General features: G+C 41.9%; 2 protein-coding genes and 1 long non-coding RNA gene across 3 annotated transcripts in view; all 3 read left to right on the top strand.

Moving 5' to 3' along the window:
- Positions 1–2,209: 2,209 nt before the first annotated feature.
- LOC109897653 (uncharacterized) lies at positions 2,210–3,896 on the top strand. The gene is made up of 3 exons (XR_004211111.1): positions 2,210–2,327; positions 3,209–3,384; positions 3,742–3,896. It is a non-coding gene; the product is annotated as an uncharacterized LOC109897653 (long non-coding RNA).
- Positions 3,897–8,445: 4,549 nt separating this feature from the next.
- Positions 8,446–16,695, top strand: LOC116375770 (interleukin-6 receptor subunit beta-like). The gene is made up of 8 exons (XM_031832855.1): positions 8,446–8,643; positions 8,940–9,171; positions 9,372–9,560; positions 12,140–12,241; positions 12,393–12,668; positions 12,775–12,868; positions 13,046–13,152; positions 16,667–16,695. The coding sequence occupies exons 2-8, from the start codon at positions 9,108–9,110 to the stop codon at positions 16,693–16,695; spliced, it is 861 nt and encodes a 286-aa protein (XP_031688715.1). The 5' UTR covers positions 8,446–8,643; positions 8,940–9,107.
- A 6,069-nt stretch (positions 16,696–22,764) lies between these two features.
- The window catches only part of LOC109897871 (phospholipid phosphatase 2), a 33,644-nt gene continuing 32,663 nt past the window's right edge, over positions 22,765–23,745 (top strand). The window contains exon 1 of the mRNA XM_020492497.2: positions 22,765–23,157. Coding sequence (XP_020348086.1) covers positions 23,097–23,157 — 61 coding nt within the window. The 5' untranslated portion in view covers positions 22,765–23,096. The remainder of the gene's footprint in view (positions 23,158–23,745) is intronic.

The raw sequence follows: 23,745 nt of genomic DNA on the forward strand, positions 1-23,745 counted from the left end.
ATGACTTCATAGAAATTATATATAAGGCTAAATAGATAACTAGATTAGTAAGGAATGCACAGTAATATCCAGGAGTATATCAGAAAGGACTATAATTTGTTGGTATTTCTTGAGAGAGACAACGATAGGGAGGAGGTCAGAGACCTGGCAGTGTGGTGCCAGGATAACAACCTTTCCCTCAATGTGAGCAAAACAAAGGAGATGATTGTGGACTACAGGAAAAGGAGGACCGAGAACGCCCCCATTCTCATCGACAGGGCTGTAGTGGAGCAGGTTGAGAGCTTCAAGTTCCTTGGTGTCCACATCACCATCAAACTGTCATGGTTCAAACTAAGAGGTTGACCGATTATGATTTTTCAGACTGCTCTATCAAATATCAAATTATAGACTTAATTATAATATAATAAACGCACAGAAATACGAGCCTTAGGTCATTAATATGGGCAAATCCAGAAACGATCATTTCGAAAACAAAATGTTTATTCCTTCAGTGAAATACGGAACATTTCCGTATTTTATCGAACGGGTGGCAAACCGAAGTCTAAATATTGCTGTTACATTGCACAACCTTGAATGTTATGTCATGATTATGTAAAATTCTGGCAAATTAATTACGGCCTTTGTTAGGAAGATATGGTCTTCACACAGTTCGCAACAAGCCAGGTGGCCCAAACTGCTGCATATACCCTGACTCTGCTTGCACTGAACGCAAGAGAAGTGACACAATTTCCCTGGTTAATATTGCCTGGTAACATGAATTTATTTTAACTAAATATGCAAGTTTACAATAATATACATATGTATTGATTTTAAGAAAGGCATTGATGTTTATGGTTAAGTACATTTGTGCAATGATTGTGCTTTTTTCGCAAATGCGCTTTTGTTAAATCATCACCTGTTTGGCGAAGATGAAGTAGGCTTTGATTCAATGATAAATTAACAGGCACTGCATTGATTACATGCAACGCAGGACAAGCTAGTCCTAGTTACACTAGTAATATCATCAACCATGTGTAGTTAACCAGTGATTATGTTAAGATTGATTGTTTTTTATAAGATAAGTTTAATGCTAGCTCGCAACTTACCTTGGCTCCTTGCTGCACTCGCATAACAGGTGGTCAGCCAGCCATGCAGTCTCCTCGTGGATTGCAATGTAATCGGCCATAATCGGCATCCAAAAATGCTGATTCCTGATTGTTTTGAAATCTTGAAATCGGCCCTAATTAATCGGAAATGCCGATCGGCTATGCCGATTAATCGGTCGACTTCTGGTCCAAACACACCAAGAGTCGTGAAGACAGCGCCTATTCCGCCTCAGGAGACTGAAAAGATTTGGCATGGGTCCTCAGATCCTCAAAAAGTTATATTGCTCCACCATCGAGAGCATCTTGACTGGTTGCATCACCGCCTGGTATGGCAACTGCTCAGCCTTCAACCGCAAAGCACTACAGAGGGTAGTGCGTACGGCTCAGTACCACACTGGGGCCAAGCTTCCTGCCATCCAGGACCTCTATACCAGGCGGTGTCAGAGGAAGGCACAGAAAATTGCCAAAGACTCCAGCAACTCTAGTCATAGACTGTTCTCTCTGCTACCGCACGGCAGGCGGTACCGGAGCGCCAAGTCTAGGTCCAAAAGGCTCCTTAACAGCTTCTACCCCCATAAGATTCCTGAACAGCATAATCAAATGGCTACCCAGACTATTTGCATTGTCCCCCCACCCCCATTTTTACGCTGCTGCTACTCTCTGTTTATTATCCATCCATAGTCACTTTACCTCTACCTACAAGTACATATTACCTCAATTACCTCGACTAACTGGTGCCCCCGCACATTGACTCTGTACCGGTACCCCCTGTATATAGCTTCGCTACTGTTATTTTAAAAAACATTTTTACTTTACAGTTTATTTTTGTAAATACTTTCTTAACACTTTTTTTCCCTTAAAACTGCATTGTTGGTTAAGGGCTTGTAAGTAAGCATTTCACTGTAAGGGCTGCCTTCACCTGTTGTAATCGGCGCATGTGTCAAATTACATTACATTTGATTTGATTTGAGACTGTGGTTTGTTCAGCCAATGGCAAGCAATAACATAGATCAAAGCAGATGATTTTGAATGTGCTGTTTCCATATGTGAGCATTAATTAAATATTATTTCTACACACTTTGAATCACCTGTATCCTTTCTCTCCCCTCTGGTCCATGCAGAATTCCCTCTCAGCCCTAGCCAGCCTCAGTGTGTCTTTATTGCCTACTCCAACGTGACCTGCTACTGGACACCTGGACAAGGCTCTCCCTCAGACACGCGCTTCACACTGCAGGTCAACATGTAAGACACGTGCTACAACATCTACGGCACAAGTTAATGGTTGTGATTGTATGAGGCCCCTTAGACAAAGGAAGAGGCAGTACTTGAATGCCAATATATCCTTCAACATGCAGTGTGCCCTGACTGAAGTAAACAAAGGCAGGCTGACATATTCCAGCAGTTGCGCAACCACAGAATGATTCATTACATTTCGGAGGAAGCTGGTGGGAGGAGCTATAGGACGGGCTCAATGTAATGGTTGGAATGGAATTCTTGGAACAGAGTCAAACATCTGGTTTCCATATGTTTGATGTGTTTGACACCGTTCTATTAATTCCATTCCAGCCATTACAACGAGCCCGTCCCATAGCTCCTCCCACCAGCCTCCTCTGTTCTATTTCAAAGAGTACTACACCTTGACATCAGCATGCCTTTGTTTTCTCCATGACCACAGGCTGAATGAGGAGATTTAAAATATAATTCATAGAGTTCATTAGTTATATTGATGGCAAAGCTCCCAGCATAAGTTGCCTAATGTCTACCCAAAGCCATTCTGGTATTTCAACTTTATCATTGTGTTTCATTATGTGTTAGTCATATTTGAGTTTGTAATGGTTATTTCCCTGGTTTGTACTTAAAAATGAAATTGTAACATGTTTATTACACAGATCTGTAGAATAATATATTCTCAAAGTTGGTACTCATGAACCTTTACATATAGATCATCTTATTTCATCACCAGGCAACATCAGGCGAAACACCTGACTGCAGTGTAATATGATTTGAGGTTCGGATTGGGTTGTTCTGAGGCTGACACAGTGGAGATTCATTGTGCAGGAAACTATTCAGGAAACAAACAAAATTTTGTGTGCGTGTGCATGCCTGTGTGTTTGTGCCTGCAGAACCGGATGCGATGACCCTGTGATCCATCAGTCCCAACTGTGTCAGACTGTTACCCAGACCCACTGCTCTGTTAACGTGACCTATCTGAGCCGCTGCTACTGCATCAGGGTCCTGGCCGACAGCCCTTACACAACAGCCAGCTCACCCAGCCTCTGCCTCAATGCCATAGACGCAGGTAATACACAGTGTCATACAATAGACTATACAGAATGAAGGATCTTAATTTGATCACCCTGTTGCAGGAGAATATTGGAAATGTAAACCTTGTAGTTTATTTAAAGTTTAAAATGGCTTCTGAAGTTTGTAAGTTCCGCTTTGACATTTCTGAGTTGATTTTCCCTTGTGAAAAATGTATCAACCCCTACAAAAATGTCCATTAATTACAAACCCCATAATAATTCACATTTCCTATTGCTACAGGATTATTTTTCTGCTGTAGCAAACTGGCTCAAATTAAGATCCTACATCTGTACGCACATGTTTTACACACATCTTACTTTACATCTAACCCTTTGTCTTTTTCTCCCCCCAGTGAAGCTTCCCACCCCTGTCCTCTCCAATGTGTCAGCAGTGAGAGGCAAACCCAGATGCCTGAAGCTGCAGTGGACTACCAATACCAGCTTCCCGGTGACCAGAAAACATATCTCCAATGGTGCTCTGGTCTTCCAGGTGCAGTACAGCACAGAGGAGCAGGTGTGTGGCCCACTGTCATCTCCAATCTATCAGTTACTGTAGGACTATGTAATGTATACAGTGTGATGTGTATAATATATGTATATCTACAGCGGGTGTTTGGCGTTAAGTTGTTATCCGTTTTTTTCCCTATATATTGCCATCAGCCTGAGCCCAAGACAGTGAAGGTGGACCTGAGACCTGAGAGAGAGCAGGGTCTCTTTTCTGCCTCCACGTGTCTCTTCTCCGCCTCCACTCTATATACAGTGATGATGCGTTACCGATACAATAGTACCCTCAGCCACTGGAGCGACTGGAGTCCAACACAACAGCAGTGTACAGAGGTGGCAGGTGAGAGTGAGTGAGTGTGTCAGTGAGTGTGTGAGAGAAAGAGAGAGATCTAGTGGTCTAAGCCGTGTCCTCCAGACCGAAAACACATACAGTGGGATCCAAAATTACTGGCATCCCTGACTGGCAATGCACAAATAATACTTTAAAATTAATAATTATAGAGACAAACTCAAAATAATGTACTTTATTAATGTTTCAATGGAACCAACCAAAATCATACAATTATTTAATGCAAAATACATTTCCCCAAAGTCAAGGTTTCATAATTATTGGCACTCCTCATTTAGTACTTAGTTCAACCACCTCTGGCAAGGATAACAGCATGGAGTATTTTCCTGTAATGTTTGACAAGGTTAAGGAACACATTTGGAGGGATTTTGGACCATTCCTCTATGCAGATCCTTTCAAGATCCTTCACATTCTTTGGTTTGCGCTTATCAACTGCCCTCTTCCACTCAGCCCACAGGTTTCCGATTGGATTGATGTCCGGCGACTGAGATGGCCATGGCAGAACATTGATTTTGTTGTCATAGAACCATTTCGGTGTGGATCTTGAGGTATGTTTTGGGTCATTGTGTTCTTGGGAAGTTCACCTACGGCCAAGTCCCAGCCTTCTGGCAGAGGCAACCAGATTGCCAGCCATAATTGCCTAGTACTTGGTGGAATTCCTTATGCCATCAGTCTTAACCAGTGCCCCTGGACCTCTGGAATTAAAACATCACTGACCCACACAAAACATCACTGACCCACCACCATATTTCACCGTGGGTATGAGGTGCTTGTCCTAGTATGCATCTCTGTTTCGACACCAAACATGCTGATGCTGTATCTGACCAAAACGTTCAATTTTGGTCTCATCTGACCAGAGCACCTTCTTCCAGTCATAATTTAAAGGACGTTTGGCAAACTCCAAGCGCTTGCGTCTGTGTTTTGGGGTCAGAAATGGCTTTCTTCTGGCAACCCTTCCAAAGAGCCTGTAGTTGTGGAGGTGGCGTCTGATGGTGCTTTTTTAAACCTGGTGACCCCAAGACGCCACCAAGGCCTGCAATTCTTTCACAGTGATTCTTGGCGATTTTTTGGCTTTTCTCACGATCCTCATCCCTATCCTGGGGGGCTTAATGCATTTGCGTCCTCTACCCGTGAGGTTTTCAACTGTTCCATATCTTTAGATTTAAAAATAATAATTGCCCTGACAGTGCTCAGTGGTATATTCAATCGTTTGTGGATCTTCTTGTAGCCATTACCAGATTTATGAAGGTCTACGACCATCTGTCTCTTTTGAACTGCTAGTTCTTTTGTTTTCTTCATGGTGTTGGCTGACAGAGGGATACCGCATGTGTGTTACCTCATTTTTATATCCTAGTGAAACAGGAAGTAATTTAATGGCTCAATATAGTTCCTTAAGACTTAGATAAACTTAAATAAGTGGAATTTAATTCCAGGTTTAATTTTGGTAGATGTTATTTACAATAATCTTTAAGGGTGCCATTAATTGTGAAACCTTGATTTGGAGGTCATAGATTCTTTATTAAATCAATAATTGATTTTGGTGGGTTCCATTGAAACATTAATAAAGTACAGTATTCTCACATGTTGGTATCTTGAGTTTATCTCTATAATTATATTGTTTATATTTTTTAAAGTATTGTTTGTGCATTGCCAGTCATTTTGGAGCCCACTGTATACAGCTGCAGCATGGATTCCAATGCCCTACTCCTTTAGGAAAAAGAAAATAAGAAAAAAAGAAAGCGAGGAGAGGGAAACCATGTGACCATGAGAGAGTTTGATGTGCTTTCTAGTAGAAAAAGAAAAGAAGGGATGTAGAGTAGAACATTATATTGTCAGCGTAGTGTGCTTTGTTCCTAGGACTATGAAACGGTCAAGGAACAATGATCTGGGAATATCTTTTATCACATCAAATCTAAAACTGCTGATAAACCCCAGTTTCTCCTATTCCCCTCATATAGATCTGTGTGGCTTTTCAAATTACTCATGTAGAATCATTTGACCTGTTAAGCTAGAACAGAAGTTGATTTCTAGTACATTCTAGCTCCTGAGTGGCGCAGCAGTCTAAAGCACTGCATCTCAGTGCAAGAGGCGTCACTTCAGTCCCTGGTTTGAATCCAGGCTGCATCACATCCGGCTGTGATTGGGAGTCCCATAGGGCGGTGCACAATTGGCCCAGTGTCATCCAGGTTTGGCTGGGGTAGACTGTCATTTTAAATAAGTAACTGACTTGCCTAGTTAAATAAAGTCAACAAAACATTCAAATGAAGGGAAGAGGAAATTCAACAACCCCTGAAGAGTTGTATTCATGATCATTTCATGACCGTTGGTTGGAGAGGGAGGTAGTGGCAGTGTAGCTTCCCCTTAGCACACGAAAGGGGCAAACTGCATTTTAACTTAATGATATATACCCAGAGATTTTTTACGAATTTAACTTATGCCTCATGAGCTTAGTTCAACTAACCCCATAAGAACCCAAAATATAAGCTTGTTTAACTCCTTAAACTATGTAATTGTAAACAAACACTGTATATCCTCAAAACATGGTTAAAACTATCATGTTGATATCGTTAATGGTCAAATCAAATCAAATGTATTTATATAGCCCTTCGTACATCAGCTAATATCTCAAAGTGCTGTACAGAAACCCAGCCTTAAACCCCAAACAGCAAGCAATGCAGGTGTAGAAGCACGGTGGCTAGGAAAAACTCCCTAGAAAGGCCAAAACCTAGGAAGAAACCTAGAGAGGAACCAGGCTATGAGGGGTGGCCAGTCCTCTTCTGGCTGTGCCGGGTGGAGATTATAACAGAACATGGCCAAGATGTTCAAATGTTCATAAATGACCAGCATGGTCAAATAATAATAATTACAGGCAGAACAGTTGAAACTGGAGCAGCAGCACGGCCAGGTGGACTGGGGTCAGCAAGGAGTCATCATGCCAGGTAGTCCTGAGGCATGGTCCTAGGGCTCAGGTCCTCTGAGAGAGAGAGAGAAAAAAAGAGAGAATTAGAGAGAGCATACTTAAATTCACACAGCACACCGGATAAGACAGGAGAAGTACTCCAGATATAACAAACTGACCCTATCCCCCCGACACATAAACTACTGCAGCATAAATACTGGAGGCTGAGACAGGAGGGGTCAGGAGACACTGTGGCCCCATCCGATGATACCCCCGGACAGGGCCAAACAGGAAGGATATAACCCCACCCACTTTGCCAAAGCACAGCCCCCACACCACTAGAGGGATATCTTCAACCACCAACTTACCATCCTGAGACAAGGCCGAGTATAGCCCACAAAGATCTCTGCCACGGCACAACCCAAGGGGGGATGCCAACCCAGGCAGGAAGATCACATCAGTGACTCAACCCACTCAAGTGACGCACCCCTCCTAGGGATGGCATGAAAGAGCACCAGTAAGCCAGTGACTCAGCCCCTGTAACAGGGTTAGAGGCGGAGAATCCCAGTGGAAAGAGGGGAACCGGCCAGGCAGAGACAGCGAGGGCGGTTCGTTGCTCCAGAGCCTTTCCGTTCACCTTCACACTCCTGGGCCAGACTACACTCAATCATATGACCCACTGAAGAGATGAGTCTTCAGTCAAGACTTAAAGGTTGAGACCGAGTTTGCGTCTCTCACATGGGTAGCCAGACCATTCCATAAAAATGGAGCTCTATAGGAGAAAGCCCTGCCTCCAGCTGTTTGCTTAGAAATTCTAGGGACAATTAGGAGGCCTGCGTCTTGTGACCATAGCGTACGTGTAGGTATGTACTGCAGGACCAAATCAGAGAGATAGGTAGGAGCAAGCCCATGTAATGCTTTGTAGGTTAGCAGTAAAACCTTGAAATCAGCCCCTGCCTTGACAGGAAGCCAGTGTAGGGAGGCTAGCACTGGAGTAATATGATTAAAAAAATTGGTTCTAGTCAGTCCATAACTCTTGTCTATGAATTTGAGAGTGGTTACGTTTCTCCAGTCCCATCACTCAATTGTTTAAAGAAAGCAGGGTGACCACTTTGTTATTGTTTAAATTGCAGATTGCCCCTTTAAAAGTCACACGTTAGGTGAAAATGAAAACCAAGCCAAGTTGGCCATAGTGTGCTTCCTCCTTGGCTGCACAGGCATGTGGGAAATGTTGTCTGGGCAGACCATAAATCATATGTAGATAAGAACAGAAATTGTCTGCTTAAATGAGCACATTATTGTCCATTAATCTTTTATACATCACCTTACATGTGTGATGAGGTTTTTGAATGGATGTGGTTAGGAGTGTGTTCTAGATACTAGTGAGGTTTGCGCTATCTGATTGTGTTCTCCCCTCTAGCACCCTCTACTGTCCCTCAGCTATGGAGAACCATTGAGCTTGTAGGTGGAGTAGACCTGAGACGAGTGACTCTGCTGTGGAAGGTAAGGTGGCACAGAGGAGGCTGGTGGGGGGAGGTATAGGAGGACGGGCTCATTGTAGTGGCTGGAATGGAATGGTATCAAACACATTAAATATATGAAAACCACGTTTGACTCAGTTCCATTTCAGCCATTACAATGAGCCCATCCTCTTATAGCTCCTCCCACCAACTTTCTCTGAGGTGCCACTAGGGCTAGTTATTCTGCTCTCTCAGGTCTATTCCATTGTAAAGTGTCTATATGGATATTCTTCTATAAACATTCAGTTTGAGTTGTTGTTGTCCTTGTGTGTCTTGCAGTCCCCACCCAGGAGTCAAGTGAAATGCTCAGTCCCATGGTTTAACGTATCCTGCTGTACTGAGGGTTCCCAGAATGCACTGCATACATGGGACTGCAATGCCCTGAGTGTGTCCGACACTTCCTGTCATCTGACCCTTCCCCCTGAGCGCTGCTCCTGCACACTGAGCATGTCCAACCCTGCCGGCATCTCTCCTCCAGCTACCATCACAATCCCCAGCACCACGGACTCAGGTACACAGACTCTGACTCTATTTGACCATTGACGTCAATAGCATTGCGACATATTAAGACGATAGCATTGTGTGGCAGTGTATATATTGATATGAATTTGAAGAAATGCCCAGAAACTTTTGCATCATTTTAGTTGTATTGTGTCCAATGCATATCCTCTGTAAAATGAGAGTATAACTTACTGATGGTATGATCACCAGCACCCAAGGCTCTGGTGGATGTCAGTGTCACAGCATTGGATGATTTCAGACTGGAGGTACGATGGACAGCTCTAGAGTCCCCATCACTAAGCAGCTTCCTGGTGGAGTGGCGGGCTTTATCTGAGACAGCTAGCTATACTCCATACTGGCAAAGACTGAGCCACAATGCAAGCAAAATTATAATCACAGGTAAATGGGTTGATTGTATGCATCATTCAGCTAGTTAATTGTCATGCCTATGACTAGGACACAGAGTTTTCCCTGATCAGGTCACATGTCACAGGGGCCTCCTACTCTATGTGTGCCGGGGGATGTTGTAGTGGTTGTCCTGCTGCCCCCGCCACGACCAGGTATGCCCCTGGTGGCAGTGGTCTCTCATATCTATTTCCCCATCTCATATTCTAACCTATACCTGTCAATATAACTTCCAAATACTCCACAAAATATGGCCAAAAAACAAAGTGGATAATATCCACCCCTTAGTAAACTGAAAATGGCAGAACATTTATTGTGGGTCTTACTTTTCCTCATCAAGGCACTCTTGAAAAAAAACGGAGAGATGCACTTGTTGATCCTTTTACACCCTATTGAAGGCTTGTACCAAACCCAAACACTTAGGCATTTCGGGTTCTGTTTTTTATTATACCGTATAAAAACATGACAAACCAAAATGACAAGACAATAAAGGCTTTTTACATCACCCCCCTTCAAAATTGCCTTGATGTGAAAAGTCAGCCCAATTATAATTCTTTCTACATTTTTCACTTATGAAGTTGTGGACATTATACTTTTTGTTTTAATGCCAGTCATAGTCCACCTTTTGCAAAGAGCACCTTCTACCAAATTTCCAATGGCCTTACAGCCTTTACCAGTGGAGGCTGCTGAGGGGAGGACGGCTCATAATAATGTCTGGAATGGAGTCAATGGAGTAGTATCAACCAAATGGAAACCACGTCTTTGATGTGTTAGATATCATTCCATTGTCCCCATTCCAGCCATTATTCAAATCAACTCACATTCTATTGGTCACATGCACATATTTAGCAGATGTTATTGCTGGTGTAGCGAAATGCTTGTGTTCCTAGCTCCAACAGTGCAGTAGTATCTAACAATTCACAACAACACACACAAATCTAAAAGTCAAAGAATGGAATTAAGAAATATATCAATATTAGCACTAGCTATGTCGGAGTGGCATTGACTAAAATACAGTAGAATAGAATACAGTTTATACATATGAAATGAGTAAAGCAGTATGTAAACATTATTTAAATGACTAGTGTTCCATTATTAAAGTAACCAGTGATTCTATGTCCATGTATATAGGGCAGCAGCCTCTAAGGTGCAGGGTTGAGTAACATGGGGCCAAGTAACAGGGCGGTAGCCGGCTACTTATTATGACCCGTCCTCCCCTCAGCAACCTCCACTGGTCTTTACCCATTTGAGTGCAGCAGCATATTGTTTTTTCTACCCTAAAAATATGTACTGAACAAAAATATAAACCCAACATGTAAAGTGTTGGCAACATGTTTCATGTGTCTAAATAAAAGATCCCAGAAATATTCCATACGCACAGAAAGCGTATTTCACATCCGTGTATTTGAGCATTTCTCCAATGCCGAGATAATCCATCCACCTGACAGGTGTTGCATATGAAGAAACTTGTGCTGGAGACAATAAAAGGCCACTGTAAAATGTGCAGTTTTTTCACACAACACAATTGCCTGAGATATCTCAAGTTCTGAGGGAGCGTGCAATTGGTGTGCTAACTGCAGGAATGTCCACCAGAGCTGTTGCCAGAGAATTCAATGTTAATTTATGTACCATAAGCTGCCTCCAACGTCGTTTTAGAGAATTTGGCTGTACGTCCAACCGGCCTCACATCCGCAGACCGTAACCACGCCAGTTCGGACCTCCACATCCGGCTTCTTCACCTGTGGGATCGTCTGAGACCAGCCAGCTGGACAACTGATGAAACTGTGGGTTTGCACAACCAAAGAATTTCTGCACCTACTTTTAGAAACCACCTCAGGGAAGCTCATTTACATGCTCGCCATCGGGGTCTTGACTGCAGTTTGGCATCGTAACCAACTTCAGTGAGCAAATGTTCATCTTCGATGCCCACTGGTACCCTGAAGAAGTGTGCTCTTCAACTATGAATCCCGGTTTCAACTGTACTGGGCACATGGCAGACGGCGTGTATGGCATCGTGAGGGCGAGCGGTTTTCTGATATCAATGATGTGAACAGAGTGCCCCATGGTGGCTGTTGGGTTATGGTATGGGCAGGCATACACTACGGACAATGAACACAATTGCATTTTATCGATGGCAATTTGAATGCACAGAGATACTGTACCATGACAAGACCCTGAGGCCCATTGTCGTGCCATTCATCCTCCGCCATCACCTCATGTCAGCATGATAATGCACGGCCCCATGTTGCAAGGATCTGTACACAATTCCTGGAAGCTGAAAATGTCCCAGTTCTTCCATGACCTGCATCCTCACTAGACATGTGATTTCCTCATATGCAGTGTAACTCAGTAAAATCTTTGAAATTGTTGCATGTTGCGTTTATATTTTTGTTCAGTGTAAATAAATAAAATGGCCTATATTTGGTGACGTGATCAGGAAAACCTCTGGGGCCCTACTTTTACAGTATATGTTGTATCTACAAAGACTTAACAGACAAGTATGTTTTGTTGCATGGGATTACATTCTGACGATGGGTGTGAGTAATGTGCGACCAAATACCCATTGTTGTCAGAGGGCGTGTGGCCGAAACTGTGCTACAAAGTGACTGTGAGGCCTGAGTATGATGCAGAGACTGGGGAGGAGCTGTCAGTAGAAGCCTACACCAGGCAAGAAGGTCAAACACACACACACACCACAACAACTTACTTTATATCCTAGGCTTTAGCTCATTCATTGTTTTTTCAATAGCTGCCACCATAATGAATAACCTTTTATGTGGATGTGTTGTACACCTTTTTACTCACCCTTTTACACTGACTCTTCAGCTCCCTCTGCTGGCCCCAAGCCAGTGGTGCAGGAGCTGAGCAGCAGTGCTGTTGTCCTGCAGTGGGAGCCTGTTCCTCTGGAGCAGAGGCATGGCTTCATCCGCTACTACACCCTCTACATCCAGAGTGAAGAAGAAACTCCAGAGGTTGTAGTGGTGCCAGGAGACAGCCTGAGGTACCAGTTGAGTGGTTTGTCTGGACTGTACAGGATCCACATGGTGGCTCACACTGATACAGGAGGGAGTCCTCCTGGTCCAATGCTTGATGTGGCTGTAGGTGAGGACTAATACAGGCTGAGATGTTTTAACTGTTCTACTGACCTACCTCCGTTGGAGTGGACAGTTGTTCATTCATTTGTGTGTGTGTGTGTGTTCCAATCTAGGGGGGGTTGTTTTAGTGGACACCATCCTGTGGTGTTGCATTCCTACAGTGCTCACTGTCATGATACTGCTGAACTGCCTACAGTGGAGACAGAGGTGAGAGAGCCACAGAGAGGGAAGCCTACTAGTAGAGGTCTTGAAGTGGAACTCTCCCCATGTCTTGACAGCCTGCTGCACTTTTCCAGACCCACATGTATCCCTGGCTGATTAGCAGCAGACTGCAGATGCCTCCACTTAGTCTGTGAGTCTGATAACAGTGTCTGTTCTCTGCAGGATAAAGCAGAATCTCTGGCCTACAGTCCCTGACCCTGCACATAGTAGCCTGTCCACCTGGAACACGGAGACTAAATACACCACAGTCGTTTTCACTGGGGGGGGGGGTGAGTACTTTTATGATCCTTCCCATCCGGAATCCTCGGGACGTCCCTACCCCATTAAAGTTTACATTTAAAATGGTTAAGGTTAGAGTAATAATACATTTTATTTTAAGTGCTTTTCACGACACCCAATGCCACTTTACATACACAAGAAAATCAGAAGGATTAAAGGCAATAAAATCACACATTAAAATAAGTAAGTGTATAAAACCAAACCTGATGACAGACTAACCATGGAGAACACTAAACATGATGACAGACTAACCATGGAGAATACTAAACATGATGACAGACTAACCGGGGCAGCAGGGTAGCCTAGTGGTTAGAGCGTTGGACTAGTAACCGGAAGGTTGCAAGTTCTAACCCCCGAGCTGACAAGGTACAAATCTGTCGTTCTGCCCCTGAACAGGCAGTTAACCCACTGTTCCTAGGCCGTCATTGAAAATGAGAATTTGTTCTTAACTGACTTGCCTAGTTAAATAAAGGTAAAATAAATCTATAAAAAACCATGGAGAACACTAAACATGATGACAGACTAACCATGGAGAACACTAGACATGATGAAAGACTAACCATGGAGAACACTAAACATGATGACAGGCTAACCATGGAGAACACTAGACATGATGAAAGACTAACCATGGAGAACACTAAACATGATGACAGGCTAACCATGGAGAACACTCAACATGATGACAGGTGTCGTGTCTTTGGCTATGCCAGATTAAGTGATATGACATGCTATTCTATAAAATTATTTCTCTGTAATTAATATTACCTGATTAAGCTAATCAGGTAGATAATTAACTAGAAAATCGGGGCACCACGAAATAATATTAATATTAATGTTATCTTCCGAATAAACCTGGTAATCTTTTACATCAATAGCAGTCAATTATTAATCGTCACCTTTTTAGTCTCATCTGAAAGTGATACATTCTTGGTCATCTTCCCGAACCCTGGCTAACAAGTTGAATCAGCAATACAAAATTTGATTTAATTATTTATTTACTAAATACCTAAATAATCACACAGAATGGATCATACATTGATTACAAATTATGTCATAAAGAAAACGTCCCTGGTGGACGGAACAGATATGACGGCTGAAAGAGCGGGAAGACTGAGTAACAAAGGGAGAAGCTATGCTTTCGTAAATACAGAATCTTATGCATTCTAAATAACCGCCTATTTGAAAAAGGAGAATGCAATAAATATTTACTCTGAGCTGCGCTTCAGTAGATTGGTCGTCGATGGAAGGCCGGTTTGTCCTTTATGGATCTCTGGTCCTCGTCGTCCTCTCGTCGTCCTTTATGGATCTCTGGTCCTCTCGTCCTCGGATCAGAAAGTTACATTTTCGTCAAAGACTTTATATAGGAGGGGAGAGAAGGGCGTGTTTCATAGTTTATAACGGGGCCACTGAGTGAGCAGAGCTTTAACCTAAAATTACATTTTATCTTTTCACAAATAGTTTCATATTTAAATATTTAAATTGCACAACAATTCCATGTGAATCTGATAACTATAATGTGTAGACTTTCCAAGATACAGTTTATGTCATCCTATCATTAGTAAGAATGTCTCAGACGCCACCTGATCTGGCATCATATTCATTAAGTACCAATGCATATTTTCAACTGGTTGGATTACCGAAATATGGTTCCTTTCCCCCCACCTTTTGATGTTCCCAGACTCTATATGTTTAACAAAGGCTTTTCAAGAGTCCTTCTGTAGAGTCAAGAGAGAGGAAAGGGAGAAAGGTATTTATGGGGTGGGGTCATAAACCTCACCCACAGGCCAACGTCATGACAGTCTCCCCATGTTGGGTTCAATCTTGAGATTAACCTGCACGTTGGGGGTGATCTTAAATACATGTTTAATTGTCACATACACATCTTTAGCTGATGTTATTGCGGGTGTAACGAAGTACTTTTGTTTCTAGCTCCAACAGTGCAGTAATATCTACCAATTCACAACAATACACACAACCTAAAAGTCAAATAATCTAAGGAATATACAAATATTACGATGAGCAATGTCGGAGTGGCATAGACTAAATACAGTAGAATAGAATATAGTACATACAGTGAGATGCAGCCAAGATGCAGCCAAGAGGCCCATGATCACTCTGGATGAACTGCAGAGATCTACAGCTGAGGTGGGAGACTCTGTCCATAGGACAACAATCAGTCGTATATTGCACAAATCTGGCCTTTATGGAAGAGTGGCAAGAAGAAAGCCATTTCTTAAAGATATCCATAAAAAGTGTTGTTTAAAGTTTGCCACAAGCCACCTGGGAGACACACCAAACATGTGGAAGAAGGTGCTCTGGTCAGATGAAACCAAAATTGAACTTTTTGGCAACAATGCAAAACGTTATGTTTGGCGTAAAAGCAACACAGCTCATCACCCTGAACACACATCCCCACTGTCAAACATGGTGGTGGCAGCATCATGGTTTGGGCCTGCTTTTCTTCAGCAGGGACAGGGAAGATGGTTAAAATTGATGGGAAGATGGATGGAGCCAAATACAGGACCATTCTGGAAGAAAAACTGATGGAGTCTGCAAAAGACCTGAGACTGGGACGGAGATTTGTCTTCCAACAAGACAATGATCCAAAACATAAAGCAAAATCTACAATGGAATGGTTCAAAAATAAAAATATCCAGGTGTTAGAATGGCCAAGTCAAAGTCCAGACCTGAATCCAATCGAGAATCTGTGGAAAGAACTGAAAACTGCTGTTCACAAATGCTCTCCATCCAACCTCACTGAGCTGTTTTGCAAGGAGGAATGGGAAAAAATTTCAGTCTCTCGATGTGCAAAACTGATAGAGACATACCCCAAGCGACTTACAGCTGTAATCGCAGCAAAAGGTGGCGCTACAAAGTATTAACTTAAGGGGGCTGAATAATTTTGCACGCCCAATTTTTCAGTTTTTGATTTGTTAGAAAAGTTTGAAATATCCAATAAATGTCGTTCCACTTCATGATTGTGTCCCACTTGTTGTTGATTCTTCACAAAAAAATACAGTTTTATATCTTTATGTTTGAAGCCTGAAATGTGGCAAAAGGTCGCAAAGTTCAAGGGGGCCGAATACTTTCGCAAGGCACTGTATGTAAAAAATGTTAAGTGACTAGTGTTCCATTATTAAAGTGGCCAGTGATTTCAAGTCTATGTATATAGGGCAGCAGCCTCTAAGGTGCAGGGTTACGTAACCGGGTGGAAGCCGCCTAGTGATGGCTATTTAAGTCTGATGGCCTTGAGAAGCTGTTTTTCAGTCTCTCTGTCCCAGCTTTGATGCACCTGTACTGACCTCGCCTTCTGGATGATAGTGGGGTGAACAGGCAGAGGCTCGGGTGGTTGTTGGCCTTCCTGTGACATCGGGTACTGTAGGTGTCCTGGAGGGCAGGTAGTTTGCCCCCGATGAAGCGTTGGGCAGTTGCCGTACCAGATGGTGATACAGCCCGACAGGAAGCTCTCAATTGTGCATCTGTAAAAGTTTGTGATGGTTTTAGGTGCTAAGCCCCCAAAATTGGCCTCCTGAGTTTGAAGAGGTGCTGTTGCATCTTCTTCACCACACTGTCTGTGTGGGTGGACGATTTCAGATTGTCAGTGATGTGTACACAGAGGAACTTGAAGCTTTCCACCTGCTCCACTGTGGTCCCATCCATGTGTTTGGGGGCGTGCTCCCTCTGTTGTTTCCTGAAGTCCACAATCAGCTCCTTTTGTTTTGTCGACGTTGAGTGAGAGGTTATTTTCCTGGCACCACACTCCCAGGGCCCTCACCTCCTCTCTGTAGGCTGTCTCATCATTATTGATAATCACGCCTACTACTGTTGTGTCGTCTGCAAACTTGGTGATTGAGTTGGAGGCGTGCATGGCCACGCAGTCATGGGTGAACAGGGAGTACAAGAGGGGGCTGAGCAAGCACCCTTGTGGGGCCCCTGTGTTGAGAATCAGCGAAGTGGAGTTGTTGTTTCCTATCTTCTCCACCTGGGTGTGGCTTGTCAGGAAGTCCAGGATTCAGATCCAGGGCCCGAGCTTAATGATGAGCGTGGAGGGTACTATGGTGTTGATTGCTGAGCTGTAGTCAATGAACAGCATTCTGAAAAATCCACATCCAACCTGACAGAGCTTGAGAGGATCTGCAGAGAAGCAAATACAGGTGTGCCAAGCGTGTAGCGTCATACCCAAGAAGACTCAAGGCTGTAATCACTGCCAAAGGTGGTTCAACAAAGTACTGATTAAAGGGTCTGAATACATTTTTATATTTACATTTGCTACAATTTCTAAAACCCTGTTTTTGCTTTGTCATTATGGGGTATTGTGTGTAGATTGATGAGGGGAAAAAACTATTTAATCAATTTTATAAATATATATTTTTTACCTTTATTTAACTAGGCAAGTCAGTTATGAACAAATTCTTATTTACAATGACAGCCTAGGAACAGTGGGTTAACTGCCTTGTTCAGGGGCAGAGCGATAGATTTTTACCTTGTAAGCTCAGGGATTTGATCTAGCAACCTTTCGGTAACTGGCCCAATGCTCTAACCACTAGGCTACCTACCTCCAATAAGGTTGGAACGTAACAATATGTGGAAAAAGTTATGAGGTCTGAATACTTTCCGAATGCACTGAAAACAGATAAAATCCTTAAAAATAGGCTACTACACCAGAAAATATGATGATTTGGCCACAGGGGATCATTAGCTTCATAAAAAAAAGATGTGGATTGTTTTAAATCACATAACCTACAGTCTGAAGGGCCCGCAATTTGCGCAGCTCATGCTGCAAATACCAAATAGATGATTGTTGAGTTATGACTGTCAGTGAAAAGCAGAGATCCAGCCAGGCATATCACAATATTTAAAAATACAATCATGGAGAAACTGTTTTAAAAGCAAATGGCTATTACTGTAAAAAGATGACATTGAAAAGACTCCAATTTGTCTTTTAGTTATCAAAATGATTAAGTTAATTGAGCAAATCTTATTGGCACCAGCGGAGAACATCGGCCATATCCCCTGTGAGTGTGCATATTCACTGTCTTTATCATTGGGTCAGTGCCACCTTTGTTTCTTTTTGGACAATAATTTCCTCCTTCAGGTTAGATGGACGTCATATTGTATTCGTGTCGCCACTTTTCGTAGGCCGATTATATGGATCAGACAACATGGTTTTTATTGATCTGTTTGTCAGTGTCAACAGAGTAAGCTACCCTGTAATTGTTGTAGTATAAAAAGAAATGTGTGTGTGCACTTGGGTGTCCCGTACCATTAAGAAAGGGTGAGACTTGCAGCTGTTGGATAGATAGCCTCGACTTTGTTTTGAAAAGAGGCCAGAAAACTGACATAAAGGTCGATGGTGAAGTTTGTTGATGTTTGAGAAGAGCTCTCTTGGGTTTCCTTGTTCATTCCTTATGATGTTGGAGAAATAGGCAGATTAGGTTGTGGCAAGTGAGTCCTTGCAGTTGTGAATGTGGTCTTTGTAGGCCTCCTTATGGACAATGAGCCCTGTTCCGTTTGTAGAGCCGTTCTAGTTGTCATCCTGTGGCTTTCATGGCACGCAACTCAGGATTGTACCATGGCGCTGGGATGTTGAAGGAGACCCTCCTTTTAAGGGGGAAAAGGACATCCAGGTGGGAGGATAGTTCACTGTTGTAATGAGCCACCAAGTCAGTCACTGCATGAGGGTCAGAGGGGTCATGCAGGTAGGGGTTAGGGTTTAGGGTAGGGACGTCACAAGGATCCACAATTGCATACTTTTATATTCCCGATGGCAAAATTGGACTGTGCCCTAAAAAATTTAAAAACACAGATTTCTATTGTACATATCTGTAGACAATGATCTCATTGAAGATCTCTGGAAGTCCACATAAAAATACACAGAGTAGGACTAATTTAGTGAAGCATTTTTGTTTGATTGATTACTCTGTATTGCACGTTTATTCTATATTATTTGTCTAACCAAAAAAACATGTTCTAAGTTATTCTCTTTATTTTTCAGAATCTCAGAGGAGAGAACACCATTTCAAATAAAGCCCCAGTGTCCCCACTCCCCCAGCAGGGGGCAGAAAACTATTGATGTTGATTGTATGTGGTAATATAATTTCTTATGACGTCTGAACCCTGTTCTTTGTTTTTCTGTTATATGTTCTGAATTTGTTAATGTTATAACACACTGTGAGGTTTTCATTGGCATCTGTACAGTACTTTGAATATTGTTTTTATCCAATCAAGTTTCATTGTGACCTGGCAAGTCAAAATAAGGCCACTTGCAAAGTAATTCAAGTAATATATGTTTCATCTGTTCTATATATATCCTTTATATGCTGTAACATCGTATCATCTACTGATGCTACTGATGCATGTCTACGTATTTACTGCAGTTTCTTTTAAGAGCTGCTGTGTTATAAGAGAGGCTATAAGTCTGTCAAACCAGGCTAGAACATCTAGCCCCAGGTCTAGTGCTGATGAAGAAACAAAAAGTTATCCCAGTTCCTCTGAGTCCTACTGTTGCTTGGTGATGTTAATTCTACAGTCCCAGCAGGACTTATAAAACTCCCTTTGCTTTTGTAACTCATAGAGTTTTAATCTTTCCACATACTGAGTCCAGTACGCCCACACACACTTTTTTAGAGCTTTGAATAATGCCCACAACTTATGGCACATTTAAACCCTATTTTATTTTTACTACCCAGTGTCAACCGGTCAACCCCAGTCATGTGTGAGTCAGCATCCCTGGTGTTTTTTGCTCTTTCAACAGCGGGTACAGAAGGGGTTGACAGTTTGGGAGGATAGCATGTTGTTAAATACTGCATACTGAATTAAGGGTCCGGCTCTGCATGGTAAACTATGCAAATGATTTTCAAGAATGCAGTATTGGCTCCGGACAAGAAAACGCTGCATGCGATGCCTGCTGAGGTCTGTAGCCTACTGGCTCGAGTGGATGGAGTTTGGTTGTCATGGATGTCATGTCATGTTGTAGCGACCTTAACTTAACACCTAATGAGCTAGTCAAGAGTATACGACCTCATGGTGTCACAGTTAAGGTGTTGGCTACACAGTTACTGGACCCATGTTCGAGTCCTGATTGGGGCTACCCCTGAATTTGTAACGATAATGTTATTAGAATGTTTAGAATTATATTTAGTAAATAATTACTTGCCTTGAATTCTGTGACTGATCACTTTAGACTAATCATATAACATATAAAATATATAAAAATATCTTTATTATCAATATGTCACCATTAATGTAGAGTGCCATGGATTTCCCCCCAAAATCCCAGTAGACACTGATCTATGGAAATGCCCTAAAATATCCCCATAAGTTTTATGGCACATGTAACACAGGCAACTCCCCAATAGTCAGCTGCTATCCACTGTGTGCACTGTAGAGTACTCTGAGAAACTAACTGCTTTACCACCAGCAAGACTGACAGGGGCTGGTGCAGAGCGCAAGGATGATTTCTGCTCTGCTTTCCTTTATTGTTGCTGTCAGTAGCTACAGTAGGTTTCCATCCAATTGGGAGTATTCAAAAATCCGCATAACAACAATATGTGCATTTTCCCACAAGAGATGTTTCCATCATTTCCATTGACTTGTGTGAATAAAAGGCTGTGCATGATGACGTAGTGCACAAAAATAAATTTTTGCTGTTAAATTCCCATATACCAAATAAAAAATATAAGTTAAAGGAAAATTCCACCCCAAAACTTTCAAAATACAGAATACAGCCGTTATGATCATATGATTCAAAATGCATCATAGAGGCTGTATTTCTGTATTTTGAAAGTTACATATCTTGAAAACTTAATTGCTGAGATACAAAACATTTTGAGACAATATCAACAATGGAAAAATGAAATTAATATTACGAGAGTTTTTGTGTAGAGTTTTCCTTTAACCTCTACGGGTTCGGTGTCCCCCCCCCCCACCCACCCACGGGATGGTTGAGTAAACGTGCTCTTATGTGATTAGCATGACGTAAATAACAAGAACATTTCCCAGGACATAGACATGTCTTATATAGGCAGAAAGCTTCAATTATTGTTAATCTAACTGCACTTTCCAATTTACAGTAGCTATTACAGTGAAAAAAATACCTTGCTATTGTTTGAGGAGAATGCACAACAACAAAAAACTTTCATCACGGCAACTGGTTTGACCACTGAAGGTAAATAAAATACTTACGTTTTTGTAATTTTTGTAATCTTGCTCTGATTTGTCATCCTGATGGTCCCAGAGATAAAATGTAGAATAGTCTTGTTTGATCAAATCTATTTTTATATTCAAATGTAGGAACTGGGTTCTACAGTTTGAATCCCTGCTGTGTCTGGCCCCCCTCACCCCATCTAGATGTGTGAAGGTTGGTGTCTTTTCTGTAGGGAAGCTAATTATCCATAATTTATGACATTCCTGGGAGTGTGTAAACTTAAATGTTGTATTATCATATCATTTTTGTATGTTCTCTATTATGTTGTGTACTTGAAAAAGTATAAATTGACGAATTTGGCACATTATACAACATTTTGAATCGTAATGCAATGGTTCATTGGATCAATCTAAAACTTTGTACACACACTGCTGCCATCTAGTGGCCAAAATCAAAATTGCGCCTAGAGTCCTACGTGTAATAATGTATTTTCTCTTGCATTTCAAAGATGATGAAAAAAATAAAAATTTGAAAACGCATGTTTTTTTCTTTATATTATCTTTTACCAGATCTAATGTGTTCTATTCTCCTACATTACTTTCACATTTCCACAAACTTCCAAGTGTTTCCTTTCAAATGGTATCAAGAATATGCATATCCTTGCTTCAGGTCTTGAGCTACAGGCAGTTAGATTTTGGTATGGCATTTTAGGCGAAAATTGCACAAAAAAAAGTGTCGGATCCATTTTAAATGGGTTTCCATGCGTTTTCAACTCTGCCGATGGTTTTGTCTCAAACTGTTGCATTATATAGCAAATGTGCCCAGTCTGGTCTTGGCAGTGAGCTCTAGCCTACAGCTCGCAGATACAGTGCTGGTATAGCCTACATTATGATATTATGGATAAGAGCGGGATAATTTTTATTTCTCAAACTGGAGCCAATTTAGCATTGATCATGTCACCAGAATTAGATCCCCCATATTTATTGGAATGGAGCATTAAACTCATCACAGTGCACTTTCACCACCCTGTAAAGTTCATAATTTATTTCAGCTGCAGCCTTCTAAACTGCATGCTTTCCCGAGTCATAGTGGGAAGACCATACGTCATCGCGTCACCTAAAATGTACTACGATATGATGGTTATTAGGCCTATAGGCTATCAATATTTGAGCATAATGTCGTTTCCACCACAATTTCTCGAATTTCTCATTTATTTTACCGAGGCAAACAAATCACACCTTTTCTATCATATTTTGTTTTGTCAACATTTGGAAAGTTTACTGATTTGCTATTACCATCGTGACATTTTTTATCCGACATGTACTTTATATCTATAAAAAGGTTGGCTGGAAACCTGGCTTGTGTCAGTTCTTACCTTTCAAATTTCGCACATTTAAGTAACTATTTCCGAGTTCCCAGTTGTTTTGAACGCCGCATAAAATACTGTAAGGAAGTGGGAAGGAGGGATCAGTGGCGTGGTGCACTGAGAGGGTTGCGTTGGTTTGTGAGACGCCTCAACTAATATAAAAACGTTTTCTTTTTCAGTCCGTAACCAAAATATGCGGGCAAAGGGCGTAATAGTTTTAACACTGTGGCCGATTGAGATGATTAGAGTCTGAGTTCGGAAGACATCTTTGGGATTTCAAAATTGCATTCCAAGGTAACAGCATTTGTGGGCAGGTAGGGAAGTAGCCTTCCGGAAGAACTCGCGATACAGGTTGACAGTTTGCATACGGCACTCGTGAAGTGAGTTTTGAAAAAAGTTTTTAATCAAATACAGAAGGAAAAATGACGGATTTTAGAAAAAAGAAGCTGTATGTCTTCGTGGACGTGCTGTGCGTGGTAGTGGGTAAGTACAGTAGCTACAGTGTATCAATTTCACACTGCGCTTGAACAAAGACAGGATTATATACTAGGCAGGCTACGTAATCAGATCTATTCACATACAGTCATTGGGACTACCGTGTCCGTGCCTCGGTAATTTTAATTTTAGACTGATGAAAATCCATTGGACATGAAATGGAAAAGGTATATAGATTGTTACCAACATAATATTCCCTCCTCGTGGTTAATGTATGTGGCAAATGACAACGTCTTTACTGTATATTTAACTGATTTAGTCACTTTTGATTACATAGTTGAGTCGAACTGTCGGCCTACTCTTCATTAAAAAAATAGAAAGTTCAAATATGTGCGCCCTAGAGACAATTCTTATAAAGCTGGCGGACTGTGAAAGAGTCAGATTTAAGTTTTTGTGTTAACACTTTCTCCAGTTTATATTGATTATAACACCGTAGTAGAGAATAAGATGGGAGTAGCTTGTTTTTAATGCCAGCCTGTCCCTGCTCCAGACCATCACCACTTACAAACATGCACATTTGTCCAGATGACATGATGCGATATTAAAATGCACCATGGGAAAATAGGAAAGGCTCAT

The sequence above is a fragment of the Oncorhynchus kisutch genome, linkage group LG10 (assembly GCF_002021735.2).
Source record: "Oncorhynchus kisutch isolate 150728-3 linkage group LG10, Okis_V2, whole genome shotgun sequence".
NCBI lineage: Eukaryota > Metazoa > Chordata > Actinopteri > Salmoniformes > Salmonidae > Oncorhynchus > Oncorhynchus kisutch.

What these genes read in the sequence shown, in the direction of transcription:
- LOC116375770 (XM_031832855.1), top strand. Translation starts at nt 9,108, where the DNA reads ATGTCCAACCCTGCCGGCATCTCTCCTCCAGCTACCATCACAATCCCC. An exon ending in CCCCAGCACCACGGACTCAG is followed by an intron (nt 9,172 to 9,371) that starts GTACACAGACTC and finishes TATGATCACCAG; the next exon opens with CACCCAAGGCTCTGGTGGAT. An exon ending in AGCCTACACCAGGCAAGAAG is followed by an intron (nt 12,242 to 12,392) that starts GTCAAACACACA and finishes CTGACTCTTCAG; the next exon opens with CTCCCTCTGCTGGCCCCAAG.